Here is a 23783-nt window from a genome sequence, read left to right on the forward strand (position 1 = left end):
TCCTGACCTTGAGCATTTAGGCCCTGTTTGTTGCATGGGACTTTTGCATAATTTTTGGAGACTTTTGGGGCTAAAGACCCAAACAGGAGGGACCTTTTAGGGCTAAAAGTCTGTGTGGGGCTAAAGAACAAAAAGTCCCTCTTGAGGATCTTTTTGAGACTTTTAGCCTACATCAATCTACTTTTTCACCCTATTATCCCTACCTCAATCTACTTTTTGGGGCTAATAGTGAGCTGGATGCATGCATGCAGGGGTATTTTGGTCCTTTCTACACTTTATTTAATGGCCTCTAGTCGCTTTAGTACTTGAAACCACTTTATCCTTTCCTTCACGACCACTTTATCCTTTGCTTCGCAGGGGGTGATTTTATCTTACTTTTTGTGTTTATGTCACTATGGCTTATACATATTCTTGCTTTATTCACGCGTTTGTTAAAAAATGTATCTTGATTTGTTTGGCTTGTGAGAATACATGTGAAGACAGCTAACTGACTTTGGGGCCTTTATACATTCAGGTGCTTGAACTCTTCTCTCTTAAGTCTGAAGAAGATTCCTTTATTTCAGCTCTTTAAAAACAACCCCTTGTGGCGTGTGGAATCGAGCATAGCTAGTGACTAAGTCCCGAATCCAGTGCCGGCCGGTGAGTAGTGGAGCATCACCATCTGGCGCGAGCTGCATCAGGCAGCAGCAGGGCTAGCTAGCCATGGCTGGCGTCGTCGCCATGGCAGTGCTGGTTCTCCTCTTGCAGCTGGTCTCCTTGAACCCCATGGTGGCCCACGCCGACGCTGCCCGCGTGCTCGGTCGGAAGGCCGGCGTCGCCGAGGAGCCAGCGGCCGGGAAGAACGCGCCGGCTGGGTCTGGGAGGTACGCCGTCATCTTCGACGCCGGCAGCACGGGGAGCCGGCTGAACGTCTTCAGGTTCGACAGGCAGATGGAGCTTGCCCCTATCGGCGACGACATCGAGTTTTTCGCCAAGGTAAGACGATTCTATATACCATGGCTGGCTATTAGATCATACGAAAATTGGATCGTCTTGAATCTGAACTGAATGCGGCAGTTTTATAGCTTATAGGCAGTAGTTAACGACAGGATTTGCGGTTTTATGGTATTGATTGGTTGAACAATTTGATTGCCCATGCATGCATTATCAATGGCTGTTGAAGCAGGTGAAGCCCGGGCTGAGCTCGTATGCTGGACGACCCCAAGAGGCTGCAAACTCCATACTACCTCTCCTTGACAAGGCCAAGAGCGTTGTCCCTTCACGCCTCACGAAAACAACACCTCTTAAGCTAGGAGTATGTAAACAAATTTTCTACTGTATATACAAGAACTTCACTTCCAAATAAATCACGACTAATTGGACTTCTTACCAATCAAACTTGCAGGCGACTGCAGGATTGCGCCTAATCGGAAACCGACAGGCAGAGGGCATTCTTGATGCGGTATGTACAATCATCTTACCCTCCAGTCTTGTCTTGACACACATAGTACCGTGTATAATCCATGATAGTAATCCATGACATTAATCGGACTGAAAGAACATTTCCTGATTAGAACTTTTGATCGTTAGTACAGGTCAGAGATCTTGTCCACAAAAAGAGCAAATTCCTGTACAAGCCCAACTGGATCAATGTTCTTGAGGGATCCCAAGAAGGATCTTACCTGTGGGTATGAGCTAGCAGTGACACACAGCAACATTATAAAATCCATAGATACTCTCAGTATCCATTAACCTTAACGTGCATATATTCCATGAGATGTAGGTTGCATTGAATTATTTGTTGGATAAATTGGGAGGGGACTACTCCAAGACGGTCGGCGTGATCGACATGGGCGGGGGATCTGTGCAAATGGCGTATGCTATCTCTGCAAGTGCTGCTGCTAGAGCGCCTGCGGCGGCCGATGGAGAGGATCCCTATATTACAAAAGAGTTTTTCAAAGGAAAGGACTACAATGTCTATGTTCACAGGTTTGAAACAATACCGTAGTATAATTGAGGGAAAAAAAAAACATGTAGCACATCACCCTTTCTAATTTGTAAGATACTGACCAGCCAAGACCTTACTTGTCCATGCAGTTACTTGCGCTATGGTGCTTTCGCAGCACGAGCAGAGATTTTGGAGTCAAAGAATGGGCCATCCAGCTTCTGCATGCTGCGTGGATTTACTGGTAGGCCGGCATGCTGACAACAATACCCAAGTCACATACTTGCTTGTTTTCTTTTCTTGAAAGCATAACGTCGTCAAGCATTTTAATAGCCTTAAAATATTTTTGTGAAGGTAAATACACCTATAATGGGCACCAATATGATGCTACTGCTAGACCAGAAGGAGCAGTATATGAGAAGTGCAGGGAAGAGATAACCAAGGCACTGAAAGTGAATGCACGATGCCACACAAAGAACTGCACATTTGACGGCGTGTGGAACGGGGGAGGCGGTGCTGGCCAAAGCAACATCTATGCCACATCGAGCTTCTACTACCTTGCCTCACATGTAGTCACTACTCACTAGAACTGATGCCTCAACCTTTTTTTTTCCTTCTGCTAAAGAACTGATGCCTAAATTTAATTTGGGGAAGTCTGCAAGTTGCACAAACTGAATTTCTTCTCTTTAATTGAAAGGTTGGGTTCATAGACAGCAAAGCTCCCAGCGGAAAGGCTGCTCCTGCCGCATTCATGGCTGCTGCAAAGAAGGCTTGCCGATTGGACGTCAAGAAAGCAAAAGTTACCTATCCAGACATTGGTGACATGGATCTGCCGTACTTGTGCATGGATCTTACTTACACGTACACATTGCTCGTTGACGGATTTGGTAAGTTGCATCAATTTTTAACATTTTGTGACACATGGCAAGAAAGTTTTCTGATGTTTTCTTACTAGTGTTTTGAGCAACCTGAACTTCAGACATTGTTCATTTGGTTCATATACTTGGTGCATAACTGCAGGTCTGCAGCCAATGAAGAAGATCACATTTGTAGACAAAGTGAAGCATGGAGAATACTACATTGAAGCTGCGTGGCCTCTGGGTACTGCTATTGAGGCCGTCGCACCCACGAAGATGCCCGGAAGCTAATGATTTAATTTCTGAGTCAGCAAGGGTATTTGGCACTTAATACTGTTTGTTCAGTAGTATATGATATTCTGATTCTCAAAATCATTGAAGTACCAACTGCCCTGGGCGGTATGTAACTGTTTGAAATATACATTTAAGACTGGATTTTAATTTTGAGGAAAATTACATAAAACAATGCTACTGCTATGTATTTCAGATCTAAAAACAAATAGAGCGAAAAGAACTGAAATAAACCTATGTATAAAACCAGCGCTTCATCCTCGTGTAGACACAACGCAGTGCAAATTGTAGTTGAGGCAGTGCAGGACGTAGTCGATCGGCCTCGAGAGGTCGTGCAGTTCCTCTGCCTAAAAACCTTATTGTCATCCCTCATGCAAGCTTCACAACAGCAACAACGTAGAGATACCGCTCACTTTTCTCCTCAGTGTACGTCAAGGAGAAGAATATCATATACTACTGTATTCCAAAAGGAGAATATATACTACTATATGCAGAGATACCGCTCACTTTTCAGAAGGAGAAGAAGAGCTAGCGAGATTCAGCAGCTAAGTACCCGTGACGTCAAGGAAAAGAGTCTGAACACTTGTATTCCACAAATGCATTCCAGTGGTCCTTCTGATTTTCTAGCTCTCCAGTAAAATCTGGTGTTTCCCTTTCTTGATATAATTCTTCATCAAATTATTCTTAAATGTCTGCAGTTGTGTGGCCATCTTCTCCAGGGTACATTCCTTAACTAATGCTTCTAATTCTGCTGGAACTGTGAAGTGCTTCGTTAGGTCGCGCCAAAGCATTTCGTTTTCTCTTTTAGGTACCACATCCTTTGCTCGTTTGGATTATTAGATTTCCATATCCTAATGCTGATCGGAATGTGGTTCTTTACGAGACATCCGCATTGACATCGCGCCAAAGCATTTCGTTTTTTTTGATCTGGCTTATTATAAATATGATTTATACATAAGGCTGACTGTTATGATATATATGTTAGATATATACAACAGCTTCTTAGTCTGCATTATGGGCTTGGTCATCAGCATCATCTCCAGGTTGCTCAATTCCTTCATCGGACATATTGAGGTACATGTCGTATTGCTGGCATCACCGACTCATTCGTTGGCATCTTCTTCGACATGAGCAGCCGTGCTACCACTTGCAATCATATCCATTTGGAACTTATCATCATCATCTTCATGTCACGGGTCCATCTTAAGTGTTCAAGCATAAAAAAATTCATCTAGTCATAAAATTCACAAAGTAATTTTACAGAAAATTTTCTAATCAAAATAGCCAATATATAAATTTCTAGTCATTAAAGTAAATATACAATTTTCTAGAATATTTTCTAGTCATTAATACATGAAATATTCAAGAATTTCATGTAGTCATAAAAGTCAGAATACAAATCTATAGAAATTTTCTAATCAAAATAGCCAGTATAAAAATTTTGAGAAATTTTTCAAGGCATTAAAGTAAATATACAATTGTCTAGATTTTGTTTCTAATCATTAAACACACTATGCAATATACACGAAATACTTAAGAATTTCATGTAGTTACAAAACGTCACAATGCAATTTTCTAAAAATTAATCTAGACAAGAAATAGCCACTATACAAATTTTTAGAGATTTTCTAGTCATTAGAGTATATATGCTATTGTCTAGATTTTTTTCTACTCATTAAAGTCACTATGTAATATACATGAAATACTCAAGAATTTCACGTAGTCACAATGCAAGTTTGTACAAATTTATCTAGATAAAATATCCATTATACAAATTTCTAGAAATTTTTCTTGTCTTTAAAGTAAATATACTAAATTCTAGAATTTTTGTAGCCATTTAAGTCACTAGGCAATGAAATATCCAAGAAATATAAATGAATATTCTATCACTAATGTCAAAATATTCAAGAAATATACATGAAATTCTAGACATCGGCGTGTGAGGTCGAGGACGGGGGCGCTTGCCTTTAGTATCGGCAAGGATCGAATGCACGAGGCCGAGGACGGGGGAGAATGCAGCTGTGCCTGCGAGGATCCGTCAGCTCGCGAGAGGCTACATAAATGAAAATTACATAGTCAGTTACATTATCGTACACATACACATACACACACTAATGCATAGATCAAGATTTAATTGTAACTGTAGCTAGAGGTCTGATTTAGTCATGAAATTTTTACACATGCCTAAACATATAGAAACCAGTCCCTGGTTTCTTGCGCTAAGGACCCTAGAAAGAAAACAAACCTTGCAATGTGGCCCATGGCCTGTCAAGTGAGCACCGGCGGCACAAAATTCGGCCCATGGGGCCCCTCGCCGGTGACAAGGTCGGGCCAGGCATGACCATTAGCTCACCATGAGTCAGTTTGCTGAAGGCATGGCCGACGGCGAAGTTGGGCTTCAGGAAGTGGCGGCGACATCATTCTCGTGGCGGTTCGGCGAGGTTGAGGGTCGGGAAAGGGCTGGGAAGTCCAGTGGTGGGAGAGCAGAGGAGGGCAGCGGCATGGATGGGGAGGCGAGGGAGAGAGGACTGGGCAGTAGTGGAGGGGAGGGCGGTGGTGGTTTAGAAGGGTAGGAGGGAAGGCCGGCTGCGTGGCCGTGTGGGTGGATGGGGCCAGGGGATAAGGCAGAGGAGGAAGAGGGCAAATGAGAGGTAGAGGTAGCGGGAAAAGGTGAAATAGAGGATAATTCGGTCACCACCAAGTCATATATATTATGAACCGGTTGTGATGTTCACTATCACCGCCGGTTCCAAATAGAACCGGTGGTGATAGACACAACACATACACACCAACACATGCATGGGGAGGTGGGAGAGCAGGGGAGGGCGGCGGCATTGCCGCATGGGTGGATGGGAGGCAGGGAGGAAGAGAGGGAAATGAGAGGTAGAGATAGAGGGGAAAGGTGAAATAGAGGATAATTTGTCGTATTATGAACTGGCGGTGATGGCCACTATATCACCGCCGGTTCCAAATAGAAGCGGAGGTGATAGATACAACATATGCACACCCAACACATGCATATATATATGTTCACGGAGTCTCAAGAGTATTACGACATGGTGGACATAGGAGGATCAACTACATGTGCCTATAGAAAAGATTTTCCCTATACATATAAACATATATATACTCACACAGCACCCGACACACACACACACATTATGTACATACGTACCAGCATGTGTGTTTGTTTTGGTGCATTAATACTGTATCTTCCTGATTATTAGTTAGAGAGGAAAAGAAAATCACTCTATCCAGCCGCCATTGACGTAATGGATTAATAATATGATAGCTCGACCTTATGCCTCTTCTTGTGTACTGAACCGGCGCCGGCGACCCAATACACTCACCATGCGCCATGTACAACTTGAAGCGTTTTCGGTTGTTGTTTTTATTCAAAGAAAGAAATCTTATTACAAATATGCATGGGCTAAGTCCTGCCCGGGACTCTCATACATAAACTTGATGTACGCAATGTGGAATATATAAAATAATAAATAGGTTTACCACGTGAATTAAGAAGAAGAAGAAGCACGTCTCCAGTTGTCCAGCAGCCCGGCCAGCGTGGCCTCCGACTCGCCACCCTCGCGAAGCGCATCCCTGGCCCTGCGCATTGCCTCCAGAGTGCGCGCCCGGAGCACCCTGCCACCGTCCGAGTCCAAAAGCCACCGCACCTTGGCAGCCACCTCCTCGGCACCCACCAGCTCCTTGTCATTATCGTACCCTTCAATTGTCACGGCTAGCTGCAGCTCCTTCTCCAGGAACACCCGGTTCAGCCGCTGCTCCGCGTAGAGCGGCCACGCCAGCATCGGCACGCCCTCCATCACCGCTTCCAGCACCGAGTTCCACCCGTAGTGAGTCGCGAACCCGCCCTCCGAAGGGTGCGCCAGGACGTCCCTTTGAGGCGCCCACGACTTGACGACGAGGCCCCGGCCCTTTGTAACCTCCCGGATTTTTTCCGGAATGTTATAAAGTCGAAAATTGTGGTTTTCAAATTTTTTGTGTTGGTGCTGTAAATAATTCATCTAAGTAGGAATTCTACCTCTCTAAATTACTAGTAAATTAAAAACTTTGTTTACAATTAAGGCTATTGTTTGCTAGTGTGAAATATTTGGAGTTACTTGGATTTTAATTTGGCTCTATCTTGTTTAATTCGAATTAGAATTGGATTTATTTTAATGTATGAAAATTGTGTGTAAATTAAATTGAGGTGTGCCCCTCAATTTAATTTCAACTGCTAACCCTTGTGTGGGATTTACTTTGAATTGATCCATTCAAAATAAATCCAAAACCTCTGCCCTAACCCGTGACCCGGACCGCGATCCAAACCCAAAAACCCGATCCAAACCCAGCTAGCCCAGTCCAGCTCCAAACCAACCCGGCCTAGCTAACTGTTCTCTTTTTCTGGCCTGAGACATCCCGGCCTGCCCCAGTCCAAGCCTGCCTGCTCACCCTGGCCCGCTACCACGCACCCCCGGCCAAGCTCGCCAGGGCGGACGAGCCAGCCCAGCACGCGTGCGCGACCACGCGCGGACGCGCCGCAAGCCAGCCCGCTGCTACTCGGCCTCCTTTACCCCACGAGCCGCTGCCATCCCGGACCCACCTGTCAGGGAACTATTCCCCTTTCCTCTTCCCAGCGACGCCGCCCCCTCACGTGACGCCTCGCTCCGCTTTTCACCGTGCCGCCCCCGCTACGCGACAGAGCGCGGAGACGACCGAGCCTGCCCCTGCTCGCGTCAGCCCGTGACCCGCGCTGCCTTTCTCCACCGGCTCCCTTGACCCCTTCACGCGCTTACAGCCCGCGCTGCGCGGTTGGATGGCCACTGCGTGTCCCGGCCCAGACGCCGAGATTCGCCAGCCGTCCGTGCCTCCCAGGCCGTCCCAGCGCCGTCCGAGACTCCCCCTGGCCGCCACAAACCCTAGAACCCAGGGTTCTTTTCCCTTGCCGCTGCCATAGCAGAGCACGCAGAGAGGGAGAGAGAGTCGTGAGGAGCAAGGGAGTCGTGGAGAAGAAGAAGAAGAGGGGGGGAAAGAGAAGAAGTGGGGAAGAAGGAGGAGTCGGCCGCGCCGCCGAGCCCAGGGAGGAGGATGCGCTGGACCACGCCGCCGCCATCGTCGTCAAGCCAAGGAGAAGGAGCCACCGCCGCTGGAACACATCACCACGGCCCAGGGAGCTTCACCGAGCCGGTGCCCCGTACCACGACAACGACATTGTTGTGAGGCACTGCACGGCACCAGCTCGCCACGGCCACGTCTCGTCCCTGCGTCGCCCCTGTTGTCCTCAAGCCGCCTGGTAGGCCACCGTCCTCCCTCGAGTCCTCCTTGTCCGTGTTGTCCGGCGAGTTACCTTGCGCCGTCGTTGAGCCGCCGTAGCGCAGCCCTAGGACAATCCCTACCCTTTGTGTGCCTCGTTTTCTTCAGGAGCCCGACGCCATCTCCCCTGTCCTGCCGTCACCGCGGTCACGCCATGGCCTTCGCCATGGCTGTGTTCCGCCGGCGTGCTTGCCATTCCACCCTTGCCCTGCCATTGCCCTACCCCGCACACGAACACCAGTCCTAGGCCATGCCCTTTTGCCTTGGTTGCGTACGCCCCGCCGTTGCCTTTCGCCCTCGCCACAGCCCTGCACGACGCGCACGCCGCCACGTCACGGCGTGGCTCTCCACGGACTTCCGCACGTGCCCGACCTCGCACCGGCCGCAAGGCCGAGCCTTGGGGCCGAATCGAACCCGCCGCAGTGGCCCTAGGTTGCCAGTGCCCCGCCCGCGAGAACCGTTCCCGCTGACCGCCGTCGCCCACGCACGGCCTACCTCGCCGTAGCCGAGTCGCGTCGCGCCGCGTGCGCGCGCGCACGCACGCCACGCCCTGGGCGCCGGGCACACACGCCCGGATGACGCACGTTCGCGCACACCGCACCCCACGTGCGAGGCCACCACCGGTCTACGCGCGCACACTAGACCAGACCCGCGTCGCTTTGGCCTCGCTTTGGCCCTGCACGCCGCGCGATGTCGCGGCGTGGTGCTCTGCGGTCGCACACGTACACCGGCCGCACAGTCCGCCCTCACCTTGCCTCGCCTACACCGCAGAGGGCCCGGCCTTTGCCGTCGCCGCCCTGCCTTGCCCTGGCCTTGGCCGTGCCAAGCCGAGCTAGAGCACTACCGGACCTAGCCTGAGCCTACCAAGCCTCGTTGCCGCTGCCACCCGGCGCCGCCACGGTCCGGCCACTCCGGAGCGCCACGTTTGCGCAACAGCCGCGTCGGGCCTCGGCTTCCTGAGTGCTCGCACGCTCCTACCATGCCTAGCCCAGCCACCGCCGCCGGAGGACTTGCCGCCATCCGCCTAGCCCCGCGCGAGGATGACCCAGATCCATGCCAAGCCGCCGCTAGGCCTTGACCACGGCTGCTCTCGCCTCGCCTTGCCGAGCTCGCAGCCCTTTTCCCTTCCTCGCCGCCATGCCGCTGCTCCACCTTGGCCCGGCCTCGCCACCCTGAGCCGTGCTGTCACCGGTAGGCCTCACCGTCGCTGCCGCCTGTGCAGCACACACATGCCTCCGGCACACACGCGAATCAGCCGCTTCGGATCCACCACAAGCCGCAGACAATCCTGCCATCACCGACAAGTGGAGCGGCCTTGTCAGAGAGGAGGAGGAGCGCTACCATGCGCGCCCGTTTCGTCAGCGCGATAAGGAGAGAGATGGGCCGCCTTCGGCCCAGTCCGCCTGTCCATGGGAGAAAGAAAGAAAGGAAGAAAAAGAAGAAAGAGGAGAAGGAGGAGTGGGCCGCCAATGCCCCGCGGCCCGTTCGTCGACCCAAGGCGAAGACAAAGCCAGCCCGCCTCGCTGAGCTGGCCTGCGGAGCCGCGAGCCCAGCAGCCCAAGTCGCCAAGACGCCATCTAGACCGAGCCGAGCCTTGTTGGCCCTTCAGTTCATTTCCGGCCCAACAATCCTAAACCCTTTTTCTTTTTCTGTTTTAACCCTGACACGCGGTCCCACTTGTAAGTCACTACTGAGAGACTGACCCGTGGGCCCCCACTGACCCGGTTGATCGGTCAACGGTCAATGTTGACTTGGTCAACGCTGACTTCAGCAGGGCCCACTGCTGACGTCAGCAGAACGGACCCACCTGGTGACGTCATGATGACGTCATGCTGACATCATCATGCCACGTGGCACGCTCGGGTGCTGCCACGTGTCACCTCTGTGTTTTTCCTTTTTCGATAATAATTTATTAATTCTAGAAAATGATTTAATCTTAGAAAAATCATAGTAATTCAACCGGATCTCCGAAAAATATGAAACCAGTTTCATAATTCTTCTAAAATCATGACCTACGCGTTAGAATAGGTTTTGTTGTGAGTTTGATCTCTTTTGAGCATGTTTTGTGCATTCTTGCACTTTGGCCCCTGTATTTATACGTCATACGATTAGGTCCTGACCTGGAGGAGTTGACCGACGTCCCGGACGACCAGAAGATCCAGAAGGACTACCCCGACACCCGGAGGACCCAAAAGGACGTACCCGGAGACCAGAAGCCCCGGAGGACCAGGAAGACTACGAAGACCTATCAGGTTCACGCCCGTCCGCAATTGAATACCTATTAGGCATTTGCTTGCTAGATACGCTACGCTCCCAAATTGAGTGTGATGAGATGAGCTTGCATGGCCATTTATTTACTGTATTCCTTGTTTCCCATACTTAGCTTTGATTGATACATTCTATTGCTACTATGAGTGAGATTTGGGGTATGTGAATATATGATATGATAGTCCTTGCTTGCTGGAAGTTGCCTCCACATATATGGGAGTTGGTGATTAGGTTACAGCGGGGGCGAGCGGACCCTTTTCTCTGATCTTTGGATCGAGAGCCGGGGATTGTGTGTTGGGTACGATCCTGTGAGCACCTGTAATAGGTGACGGGCACCTGTGGCGGGTGCTAGACCGTTCCTGTGGGAACATAGTAGAGGTGTAGTTTTGGAGGACATACTTGTAATGGGTATCGATTGCAGACCGTGTTGACGGGATGCTAACTTTAGACGAAGACGCTCGCCTCGGCTGGATGAAGGACTTGACTTTGTGGCCCTAGTGACGGAACTATGTCAAACGTGCACACCACTTATCCTTTATGAGGGGGGACCCAGCCCGAGCTAGCTATGCGCGGCACCATTACTGCAGGAGGATAGTGTTTCAGTGTCAGGGGGAGAGGGCAGGACCCTATCTCCCCCAATCGCAGGATCCATGGATATTACATTCTAGATAGCTTCATAGCCCGGGCTACCTTCTGTGGGAGGACGCACCCCAGACCGGGAGTAGGATGGTGCCGTAGTCGTTAGTTTTGTTGACTGGTGCCTCGGAGTCAGTCGGTCAACGGGTCGGCTGGTGACGGGGCGAGTGGGTACAGGTGTACAACCCCTGCAGGGTGAAAACTATACGTATAGCCGCGTACTCGGTCATATACAACTCTAGATCTGGCCCCACAAATGTAGTTAGAACCACATATACTTTTCTACCTCCCTCTAGTCCACTTTTCCTACTCGGATAGCAGCTGAGGTGCGGGGAGAGGGAGTTCCCACACCGAATCAAGGTTGAGACAGTTGTAGTGGAAGATAGGGGACCGGGAGTCCGGGATGCCGGAGCTGCTGTTGAAAGGTGTTTTGGATGACTTATATATTTTGCTTGCATAGGAAAACATAGCCTATCCTTGGCATTATCTTTATACCGTTTTCATCCACCAAAAGCTTGCATACGGATGGTGACGTGAACCTATCCCGTCCTTGGGGATAGCCTGATAGATGCAGGATCCGAGAGATGGAGTCGACAGGACAACAAAGGAAGATGATGCGAAGGATGGCCCGAGCTACACTCCGAGCTGCCTGTGGAGAGGAATTGTGAAGATGAAGTTTGCCTAGAAGACTAGATATCGTTTCCGCTTTCTGTTTGTTTTCTTTTAGCCGAAGGGGCTTGTACTCTGAGATTCATATTACAATTCTTCGGATTATGTAATAAATAAACCCATGTGATGTTGTAAACGGGAGTTATGTCTGTGATATTCAAATGAAATGGGTTCTGTATGTGATAGCTACTGATCCAGGGACTATCACGACGATACAGAGGTTCGTGTTCACCTTTCGGGAACCCGGTCTGTTTCACCCTTGGTCCGGGCCAGGAACTCCTCCGGGAGCAGCGCATCCAGGTCCGGCCCCGGCGGCTTCTTGAACTTCTTCACCGGATCGTCGCTGGGCGGGGCCCGGACGACCCACAGGAACTGCTGCCCGCTGGCCTCCAGCCCGGACGCCACCTCCCTGATCTGCTCCGCGCTGAACCGCCCAATGCTGCCGAAGCTGAGGAACACCACGCTTGCATTGGGATGAGTGTCCAGCCATGCCAGGCACTCCTCGGCGCCGCTGCCTGTCACCTCCTCCGTCTTGATCAACGGTCCGATGCAGTAGAGGGGCGGCGTTGGGAGGCCCGGCGGCGTGCAGCGGCCCGCGGCTACTGCTTCCACGGCGCACTGTTCCAGCCAGCGGAACGTGTTGATGATGACTCCCTGGGTGCTGCAGAGCTCCGCGCTAATCTTGAGGAAGCCGTGGTAGGCCGCGTCCTCACACTCCATGAGGGGCAGCACGGCGTGGGTCGCTGGGAACGGTGGGATGCCCGGCACGTGCACCAGCTAGCGCCTGTTTGCACTGTAATCGTGTCAACTTGTGTTCAGCATTCTAGGTGCATTTAGGCATGTTGTTTTTCCATTCTGTTAGGAGATCATGTCTACCGTTGTAAGCGTAGAATCAGTCCGGGGTGGAGACTTGCGCACCCGCGGGCTGTCCGCATCATTAGGGGAGTATCCCCCGCCATGGGCGCATGCCGTGCATGTCGCACGGGCCTCCATGAAGAAAGGGGCACCGTGCAGCTGCGGATCATGGCGGGGGTGTGCGGGTGTGGCCCGTTGTATCTGTTCTTTTATCTCCCAGGGAATGCATCAGAAAGCGCTGCACGTTGTGGTGTGAAAGATCTCCCTGTGTTGTTCTCCAACTCGTGTGTGTGTGAGTTCGCCCGGACCACGGCATTCGCGTTCTGTGTGTGTGTGTTCGTGCTCGCCACCGGCAAGATCAAGGACTCGGCGGCCACCACCGGTCCCAACAGCTGGCATCAGAGCGACGGTTGATGTTCTATGACGGCTCAGTCAGCCCACCTCGACAACCGGTGACCAAGAAGCGCGTAGTTCCCCAGAGGCGTACTACATCACCACCGCAGTCACCACCGGAGAAGAAGATGGGTGACGGTCCAAGCTCCGTCACCAGCGTCGTGAAGGAGGGTTCACTCATGTGGCCATTGCTGTCACGCTCCAATTACTCGGAGTGGGTAATGCTCATGTAGTGTAACTTTGAAGCCCTAGAGATTTGGGAGACAATCGAGCCCGGCGGCGCGTCAGTGAAGCGCGCGTAGGACCGACAAGCCATGAGCGCTTTGCTGTGTTCCGTGCCCAAGGAGATGTGGCAGACGCTTGGTGGCAAGAAGACCATCAAGGAGGCGTGGGAGGCGGTGAAGACGATGCAGCTCGGCTCGGATCGGGTGAAGGACGTCAATGCCCAGAAACTCTCAAAGGAGTTCGAGAACCTCCAGTTCAAGGAGGGGGAGACGATCGATGACTTCGGTATGCACATCACCAACCTCGTTGCTGACATGAAGACCCTCGGCGAGACGATCGAAGATGTGAAGGTCATCAAGAAGTTCTTGCGTGTTGTTCCCCCGCGCTACACCAGCGTGGTCGTCTCGATCGAGATGTTCTGCGACCTCAAGAAACTCACGGTCGAGGAGCTCATCGGACGTCTGTGTGCGGCGGAGGAGAGGCTCGACGAGAAGGTCGAACAAGTCACCGACAAGGCTGGACGACTACTGCTCGCCGAGGAGGACTGGTTGGAGAAGCATAAACACCGTCTCCAGACCGGCTCGAACAAGGAATGCGGAGGGAGCAGTGGCGCCGCCCAGATCAAGAACAAGACGCAGGTGCGTTCCGAGGGTAGCAGTTCTGGTAATGTCAAGCTCACCTCTGAAGGGATGCCACGGTGCAAAGGCCGATGTCGCAACTGCGGCATCTATGGGTATTGGCAACAAGATTGCAAGAGGCCCAAGAAGGAGAAAAAGGAGGCGAGGCAGCAGGAGGCGAACGTGGCCGTGGGGATGATGGAGCAGCTGGCACTATTGATGGCGACGGTGAACAACGACGAGTAGGGTACGCCAGTATACGTCCACCTCGCCGAGAAGAAAGTCATCCCCGCTGAGTGCTCCAACGGTATGTGGGTGCTGGACACCGACGCCAGCAACCACAAGACCGGCACTTGCTCGGCGCGGACCCACCTCGACAACGGCGTATGAGGAACAGTACGTTTCGGCGATGGATCCTGCGTCGAGATCCATGGGCTCGGTTCTGTGATAATGCAAGGCCGGCACGAGGAACACAAGGTACTCACTGAAGTCTATTATATTCCCAAGTTAAAGAGCAATATCATCAGTTTGGGTCAGTTAGAACAAAAGGGCTGTGAAATCTCTATGAAAAATGGGAGAATGAATGTGTTTGATTCAGAAGGCACATTACTGATAGCAGCACCTAGAACTAGCAACAAGCTCTATACTGTGAAATTGGGCTTAGTGGAACCTGTGTGTTTCCTGATGAAACAAGATGATCTGTCATGGAGGTGGCACGCTAGGTTTGGCCATCTGAATTTTAGATCCCTCAGAGATTTGGGAAGAAAGGAGATGGTGGTGGGTATGCCTGTTGTAGATCATGTGGAACAGGTGTGTGATGGTTGCACTCTGGGTAAGCAACACCGTGCTCCTTTTCCTCAGGCCTCAAATTTCAGAGCAGACACTGGTCTTGAACTAGTACATGCTGATTTATGTGGACAGATTAGTCCTGTGACTCCTGGAGGTTGCTCCTATTTTTTGCTAGTTGTTGATGACTTCAGCAGGTACATGTGGGTTGAGTTGTTGAAAACAAAAGATCAAGCATTGGTGAGTTTCAAGAAAATCAAAATGAAGGCAGAAGTGGATCATGGAGGAAGGATGAAAGCTCTGAGAACAGATAGGGGGGGAGAATTCATTTCAAATCTGTTCTTTGTGTTTTGTAGTGAGACAGGCATCAAGCATTATACCACCACACCATACTCGCCCCAACAAAATGGTGTGGTTGAACGTCGAAACCAGACCATGGTGGAGATGGCCAGATGCATGATGAAGAGCATGTCAGTTCCTTCATGGTTCTGGGGAGAAGCTGTTGCCACTGCTGTGTACATCTTGAACAGATCACCCACCAAGAGCTTGCAGAACAAGACCCCTTTTGAAGCATGGCATGGGAAGAAACCTTGTGTTAGGCACTTCAGGACTTTCGGTTGTACTGCACATGTGAAAATTGTAGGCCCAAGTCTTGCCAAGTTAGCTGACAGATCCAAAAGAATGGTGCTCTTGGGTTACGAAGCTGGTACCAAAGGGTATAGGTTTCTAGATCCAGAGAAAAATCATTTGGTGGTGAGTAGGGATGTGGTGTTTAAGGAGCACCTTCCCTGGGAATGGGGCAGATCCACAGACACAAGTCTTAGTGACCCAGACACTTTCATTGTTGAGTACCAGTCTACTGACGAAAATCCGACAACAGCAGTGACTGAAGCTGAGTTTGACTTTGATGGTGTGGGAACCCCTGGTAGCAGTGCTGTTGGGCCTCATGTTGCTGAAGGCAACACACCAGGCAGTGCCACCTCTCCAATTCCTACAGCACCTCTGAATGTTCATGGAGGTTCACCTTTGGCTAGTCCTTCAGAAGAAACACATGGAGCACCTCTGAAACTGAGATCATTGCAGGACATATATGAACACACTGATGAGCTGCATGATTTTGAGTACAGTGGAGTTTGTCTGCTGGCTGCAGATGAGCCAGTAAGTGTAGAAGAAGCCCTAGAACAGGAATGTTGGAGGAGGGCAATGCAAGAAGAAATGGATTCAATCCATCAGAACAGAACCTGGGAATTCTCTGATTTGTCAAGTGATCACAGAGCCATAGGCCTGAAGTGGGTTTTCAAAGTAAAAAGAGATCCATCATGTGAAGTGGTAAAACACAAGGCTAGACTTGTTGTGAAAGGATATGCTCAGATCCAGGGGGTGGATTATGATGAGGTTTTTGCCCCTGTAGCAAGGCTGGAGACTGTCAGGCTACTGCTTGCTCTAGCAACTCAAGGGGAGTGGGAAGTCCATCATATGGATGTGAAGTCTGCCTTTCTGAATGGTGATCTCATTGAAGAAGTGTATGTGCAACATCCTCCCGGCTTCACCAGTTCTATCTCTCGAGGAAAAGTCTTGAAATTGAAAAAGGCATTGTATGGCCTGAAACAGGCTCCCATAGCCTGGAATGCTAGACTTGATCAAGAATTGGTGAAATTGGGTTTCAGCAAGAGTGTGGAGGAACATGCTGTTTACAAAAGAGGTGTAGGTATTTCACAGTTGCTTGTTGGGGTATATGTTGATGACTTAATTATCTGTGGGCTAGACAGCAAGAAGATTGCTGATTTCAAGCAGCAGATGATGAATAGCTTCAAGATGAGTGATCTGGGCCTACTGAGTTACTATCTTGGCATGGAAGTGAAGCAAAACCCGGGAAAAATAACCATCTGACAGAAGTCTTATGCTGATAAAATTGTTGAAATCAGTGGCATGAAGGGCTGCAATCCTGTTGATACACCTATGGAGCAACACATCAAGTTGCTGCCTGGCAAGCCTGATGATGTGGTGAATGCAACCAAGTTCAGAAATGTAGTTGGGAGCCTAAGATATCTAGTCAACACCAGACCTGACATAGCTTTTGCTGTTGGCATGGTCAGCAGATTCATGGAGTCGCCAAACACTGAACATTGGGGAGCAGTGAAACACATTGTCAGATACATAGCAGGAACTGCAGGTCTTGGCTGCAAGTATCTCAAAAGGGAAGCTTCAGAGCTGGTTGGCTACTCTGACAGTGATCATGCAGGTGACCTTGAGAAGAGGAAAAGTACTACAGGTGTGGTCTTCTTCCTTGGTGGAAATGCTATCACTTGGACTTCACAGAAACAAAGAGTTGTCTCACTGTCTTCATGTGAGTCTGAATATATAGCTGCTGCAACCGGAGCTTGTCAGGGTGTGTGGCTGAGCAGGCTGGTGGCCGATCTGACGTGCTGTGCAACAAAGAAGTTCCAACTCTTAATTGACAGCAAATCGGCACTTGAACTGAGCAAGAATCCTGTGTAGCATGAGAGAAGCAAGCATATAGACACTCGGTACCATTACATCAGGGAGTGTATTGGCAGTGGCATGGTGGAGGTGAATCATGTTAGTTCAGACAACCAGCTGGCTGACATTCTGACGAAACCACTTGGCAGGATCAGGTTCGTGGAGATGAGGCAGCGTCTGGGCATCATCAGGGTTGATCACGATTAAGGGGGTGATTTGTTTGCACTGTAATCGTGTCAACTTGTGTTCAGCATTCTAGGTGCATTTAGGCATGTTGTTTTTCCATTCTGTTAGGAGATCATGTCTACCGTTGTAAGCGTAGAATCAGTCTGGGGTGGAGACTTGCGCACCCGCGGGCTGTCCGCATCGTTAGGGGAGTATCCCCCGCCATGGGCGCATGCCGTGCATGTCGCACGGGCCTCCGTGAAGAAAGGGGCACCGTGCAGCTGCGGATCATGGCGGGGTGTACGGGCGTGGCCCGTTGTATCCGTTCTTTATCTCCCGGAGAATGCATCAGAAAGCGCTGCGCGTTGTGGCGTGAAAAATCTCCCTGTGTTGTTCTCCGACTCGCGTGTGTGTGCGTTCGCCCGGACCACGGCGTTCGCGTTCTGTGTGTGTGTTCGTGCTCGTCGCCGGCAAGATCAAGGACTCGGCGGCCATCGCCGGTCCCAACAGCGCCTCCCCCATGTCCTGAAAGCTCGCCGTGGCCCGCTCGTCACCGGAAGGTGAAGGAAGAACGCGAAGACCTCGGCTCCGGAGGTGAAGAAGAAGTAGGATGGCACGCCGAGCTCCCTCGCCATGCTGAGCGCTATGCAGCAGAAGAAGTCGACGATGAGGACAGCTGGGTTGGCGCCCACCAGGAACTCGCGGAGGGGCAGGTTGGAGACGCGGATGACCTCGAAGGCGAGCGCCTCGTGGTGCTTGGTCGCGACGGGCTCGAGGCGCCCGACCTTGGGCAGGCGGTGGAAGGAGATGGACGGGTTTGCCGCCGTGACGCCGGCGAGGAAGGGCCCTGTGGCCCCCGTGTTGTACGGCGGGTCGGTCACAACGATGGTGACGTCCAGCCCCCGTGCGCCGAGGATCTTGCCCAGCTCGATCATAGAGACCAGATGGCCCATCCCCGGCGAGGGGTACAGCACCACCGGCCTCCTGGGCGCGACGGTGGCTGCAGCTGCGTCAGCACCCTCCATGTTCCCCGGAGAAATTGAAGGCTGCGTTGCGTAGCTGTGTTGGCAAAGGGCAAATGGCAAATGGCAAATGGTGGTGGGGAGTCTGTGGGAGATACCCTGGCGATTTATATAGGGCCAAATGTCTGGCTGCTGCCACCACCAGGTACACACCAAACATGTGGCCGGCGGCGGAATGACATGGCTGCTATGGGGAGCCAACAACTACGCGGCAGCCTGCCGGTGGTTAGCCGCCAATAATCATCATTACTATCAAACAAATCAAGGCGTACGACCGGGTATAATAACTACTATTATGCCTGAAAAGAAAAGACTGGGGCAGAGTTGGCCTTGTCGGCAGACAACCATCATTCGTAGCATTACTATATTCATTCTCATTAAATGACATGTAACATAAGCAGAAGTGATGACATGACATAGACAGAGTTTCATGGTGATGATGAAACTTGGTGTAGGCAGTTTCTAAGAACCATGAAACTATAATGAAATTCCGTTGAGAGTATTTGAGTTTCATCTACTCATATTTATCAACTTTTATTGGTCACATGACATATTTTATCATTAATACCAATCTACAATTAAATGTGACATCTTATCTATGAAACTGTAAGTTACAGAAGGGAGAAGACCGGGAGCTGTTGGAAGGAGGTGCAGAAATCCTCAAGAACACGGCGCTGTGCTTCCATCCTCAAGACGGGGGAGGGAGTGCCGGAGCGATCCTCCTACAACAAGGGTGACTTTATAGGCGATCCATCAAAAGCTTGGGGGAGTACCGTCACGTAAAAGGAAAAGGAGAGGGGAGTGCTGGTGGTTTGAGGCCCGTGTCTTCGGCTTTTGCAGAGAGATCATGTTTTCTCTTCTTTTTTCTCTTGTTACCTAAACCCTTCTACTGTTTTGGGAGTGCATGGTTCTGCCCCTCTGTGGCGGTTCTTGTACTCCTGCGTTGTTTTTTTTCTGTAAAACTGAAGACGGGTGGCTAAACCTAAAAACTCAATAATTTTGTTGCGACGGTAATGGAATTCGGGGGAAACCCCATGGTGGAAAAAAATCTCTGAAACTGTGCAATGGAACCGTGCATTGAAAGAGGTGGTTTCATTCTAGTGTATCACGCCTGTTGACGGTCTATTTCGACCCATTTTGACCGTCCACTATCGCGTAAAAGTTGAGCATCAAAAGGAATAAATATTAGCATAGGATGATTGATTGATGAATTCCACATATGCTAGTTTGAAGATTTGTGCAGGTAAATTTGGGCAAAAAATGCAAGAGATTCGCAAGAAAGATCCTGATGGGGACGTGGGTTCCCAATCTTCCATCAGGTTCTGGATAACTCTCGTTGTAGGCGGAGCGTGACACACCGATCCAGCTTCAGATCCTAAGACCTGAACCCAACAATCTTAGCACCACAATTCCTTTGGTTATCAACCGTGTCACAATCCGGTTGACCTCGCCACTAAGGCTAATCCTTGCAAGCGCAATGAATAACACAAGCAAGAACTCGAAAGAACGCAGTTCAATTGAAGTGACTTTGCATATGAATGATTAATCTCACGAGTTGAGGTCTCACAAACCGATACGGCGGCGAAACTGTTCTTGACAGAATAATCTAAGCAAAACTCAAACCCTCTCTTAAGATGGTGGCCATGGAGGAGGACATTCTTGGGCATCTTCAAACTCCTCTCCACATCTTTGTGGCGTTCTCCAGCTTGGGCCAGGGTCCCAAGTGTGAATAACATGCCCGCGACGATGTTGTAGCACCCACCAAAAACAGCAACAATATATCTTGATGATTTGGAGTCCTTCCGGACGTGATATTGAGATGATATCAGATGCATTGGAAAGCTTATAAAACAATCTTTTCATCAAGTCCCCATTGACCTCAAACTCACTCCGGATTAAAGAGTTATCCCCTTCCCAATGAAATATTATCGGGCTGTTGGCGAACCAAATGTTTAATTTTGATGGACTTGCACTTTGAGATGCATTTGTACCTACAATTAAATAATGACATGTACATGTGGAACCAAGTGAGGTATACCAGAAATTACCATGCACATGTTGGAACGACCTCACCTTATAATCAATGGTCATATCCGAAGATGTCATGTCCTCATCAGATCCAAGGTACAAATGCTTAACCACCCACAAGCAAGCACAAGGATCAAAAGGGCCCACCATGAGAAGAGAATGCAGCCCACAAGCAAGATGGCACCTTATCAATCAAAGGCAACAACTTCTTGATGAATAGGCACGTTCACGAGGATTCATGGACCCACTAGAGCTCGCAAACTGCCATTAGACAAGCCATGCCACCCATAAATGACATGGGGGCCTTGAAACTGATGGCTCAAGAAAGACATGGGCACAATCATCCAATGGAAGGTCATCGGGCGAGGGTAGAATAATGCTATATCTGCGCTCTTTGTTACTTCTCTTGATCGAACTCTTGCTGATGAAATATAAGCCAACAGGCATGTGACTTCTAATCAAAAGATTTGGTCCCGTGCCAAAATGTGTTGACAGAAAAATCCGCCGATAGGATCCTGCTTTGACCAACACAAGGGCCTGGAAAATCTGCTTCACTCCTTAGTATAGAACCCAAATCGGCGCACATGGATTGCGCAGTTTGACCATTCAAATGACAAGATCAGCATAATCCTTTAGACCATTCAACCGATCAGGCCGATGTGATCCTGGCACCAGCAACAATAATGGTATAGCAATATCACGCATGATAAATGAATAATCAGCCATGAGGCCGATTCTAGCATCCTGATAAGCATGAACGACTCATCTATTGTCCAAACTAGAACCATAAGATTGATGATGATAATAAAGCATGTAGACTATCAGCTACAAAGCCCAATATGAAACAGAACGCCGATGAGATCTTGATCCACTGAGAGTAGGACTATTGACCAATGAAGCTTAAACTAACATTACCCACCAGTATTTCTAGATAAAATGACAGCGATATGTCTAGAAGTTGCAAACCAGAAACACTACTAGCAAGAGATTAATCTAAACTTCATAAGCTGATAGATCTATCCACAATAGAACTCGATTTCAACGGCACTTGAGACGTAACCGAGACTACGATGCAACAGGCCATTGAACAATCTGCTGTCTATTTCTGCAGGATGAAGCGAATTAAAGAAAACTGAACAACAAGATGATAGGTTGGGAATTATCAGCGGATGCAAACCTAATCAAGGTAGGATAAACATGATTCTACCACATCTATCCGATCAGAAGATGAAGCCTTATGAGATTACAGCGATTCACCAGTAATTAAAGCTTAGAACACCAGATAACTTGTAGATGAATCTAGACGAAACCACAGTGATATGCCCGATGGTTAAAGTCTAGAACACCTGGTAGATGAAGACTGCGGCAAGCTGGAGGTCGAGACGATGCAGCCCAGCTTGCTGAAGAACTCATCGGAAATCTACATTACTCCTACTCCTAGGGCAAGAAAGTAAAGGTACCTGAAGGGTAAATGTATTTGTTGATCGAGAGGTGATAAATCTTTCCGCAATGGACGGATACCTATTTATAGCCTAAACAACCTAGATAGTCACGGCACACCAAACTTACTAAGAAATATCTAAACAAATTAATATTAAGATAAATAGATTCTAAATTCCCTTATATAGAATCCTTACTAATGAAGCTTTCTCGTATCCGTCCAGAACAAGATCGATCTGCATGTATATATCTTCCGTGACCCCTCTTGCATGTACATACGTAGCATTGGCATTTCCTTCTTCAAGCTTGCACTATTTTTCTTACTAGTGGAGATGCACGTGCAACGTGTTTAAAGAACAGTTATATTTAAAAATATTACAGATTTAAAAATAATTATAATATATTTAAAAATAATATGAGACTTAAAATAAAAATTGATATAACAAAGTAAAGTTGAATTATATCGAACGGCTACTAAAACAATTAATTATGATAAAACAAATAAATATTTTATTAAAAATATAGCAACAACATAATCTTATATATACGAATACTGCAACGCCCAAAGACATTCGAGGGATCATGATAAAATAGGTATGTTTACACGTGCATAGCATACATTTATTCAATCATAGTGCATTATAGCATCTGAAAACATTCAGATAATCCGTGAGGTCATAATCTCCTGGCATGTGACCTGCAGGAACAACATATATGTTCAGAAGAGCACCAAAACACATGACTATATGAGCATAAATGCATATTACTACATCCGACGATTATATAAAGATGCTGCACAAACACACCTATGATTCCAAGACATCTCTATATACAATATTCTTCGTACTCTTTCCAGTAGGATCGATGTTCATGTTTCTCTTTGCAAGAACCCATGTACTCTCACGAGATACACCTCTTGACAGGCTCGGGGAGGTAGATACCTACATTAGGTATGGTCTGACCCTGCGCCTTGTTAATTGTCATCGCAAAACTCAACCGGATGGGGAATTGCTTCCTCTTAAACTTGAACGGAAGAGTGAGGTCTTCTGAAGGAGACATTGGTATCCTCGGTATGAACACCCTCTTTCCTGCATGCTGCCCATTAACAATCTCAGCATCAATTGAATTATTCTGAAATCCCTGTACCACCAGCCAAGTTCCATTGCAGAGGCCATTATGAGGATCGAGATTACGAAGCAATATAACATGACAATTCCTCTTAACCTTCAACTCATGAGGGGGCAACCCATTAGGGGTAATCGAGTTGAGAAAATCAAGAGGATAATTGTTACACAAGTCATCATCAACAGAGTCAAAACTATAGAAAACCTTTTGCTTCCCTGGAAATCTATCAATCATAAGTGCATTCGCTGCATCAGCATGTTCATTCCTGGTGGATAGTATTGCACACTCGTGCATATAAGTGGCAGAAGTGCAATTAGCAACAAGATTTGGGAACACCCGATCAATAAGAATGTCAATGGAATCATCCTCCATAGGATTGTGAATCAAAATGTCATCAGGAAGCTTTCAGGTTCTTCCGCCGACGTATGTGATGGAGAATAGATGGCGGCCGACGTTCGGAATTTCCACGACACCGAGCTTTCAGGTTCTTCCGCCGATGGCTAACGTAGCAACACAGGACCTACGTAGCAAACAAACAGTGCAACTTACGCAAAAAAAAAAACTCTTGTAATTTGTATCTCAAAAAGGTTTCCCATCTTTTGATTTAATACAAAAATAAAGAAACCATCACATGTATTGCTCGATCTGATTCAATACAGTGGTGGTAATTGGAATTGGAGCACCAGAT

The 23783-nt window shown here is 48.8% G+C and overlaps 2 protein-coding genes and 1 pseudogene across 3 annotated transcripts; 1 reads left to right on the forward strand and 2 right to left on the reverse strand.

Moving 5' to 3' along the window:
* The first annotated feature begins 356 nt into the window (after positions 1-356).
* On the forward strand, positions 357-3225 carry LOC120643955 (probable apyrase 3). Of its 2 annotated transcripts, XM_039920476.1 has the most exons (10): positions 357-514; positions 607-975; positions 1166-1294; positions 1385-1441; positions 1575-1667; positions 1763-1968; positions 2077-2168; positions 2279-2493; positions 2622-2811; positions 2945-3225. In XM_039920476.1, exons 2-10 carry the CDS (start codon positions 703-705, stop codon positions 3070-3072), a joined length of 1383 nt encoding a protein of 460 aa, XP_039776410.1. In that variant the 5' UTR covers positions 357-514; positions 607-702; the 3' UTR covers positions 3073-3225. The 2 variants fall into 2 exon arrangements, with proteins under 2 accessions (XP_039776410.1, XP_039776409.1); XM_039920475.1 differs by lacking the exon at positions 357-514 and having other exon boundaries at positions 534-975.
* Positions 3226-6587: 3362 nt separating this feature from the next.
* On the reverse strand, positions 6588-18546 carry LOC120645450 (annotated as a pseudogene).
* Positions 18547-22870: 4324 nt separating this feature from the next.
* LOC120645451 (ATP-dependent DNA helicase PIF1-like) lies at positions 22871-23467 on the reverse strand. The gene has a single exon (XM_039922234.1). The coding sequence runs from the start codon at positions 23465-23467 to the stop codon at positions 22871-22873; it is 597 nt and encodes a 198-aa protein (XP_039778168.1).
* Positions 23468-23783: the final 316 nt, after the last annotated feature.

This window comes from Panicum virgatum, chromosome 8K (assembly GCF_016808335.1).
Source record: "Panicum virgatum strain AP13 chromosome 8K, P.virgatum_v5, whole genome shotgun sequence".
Classification (NCBI taxonomy): domain Eukaryota; kingdom Viridiplantae; phylum Streptophyta; class Magnoliopsida; order Poales; family Poaceae; genus Panicum; species Panicum virgatum.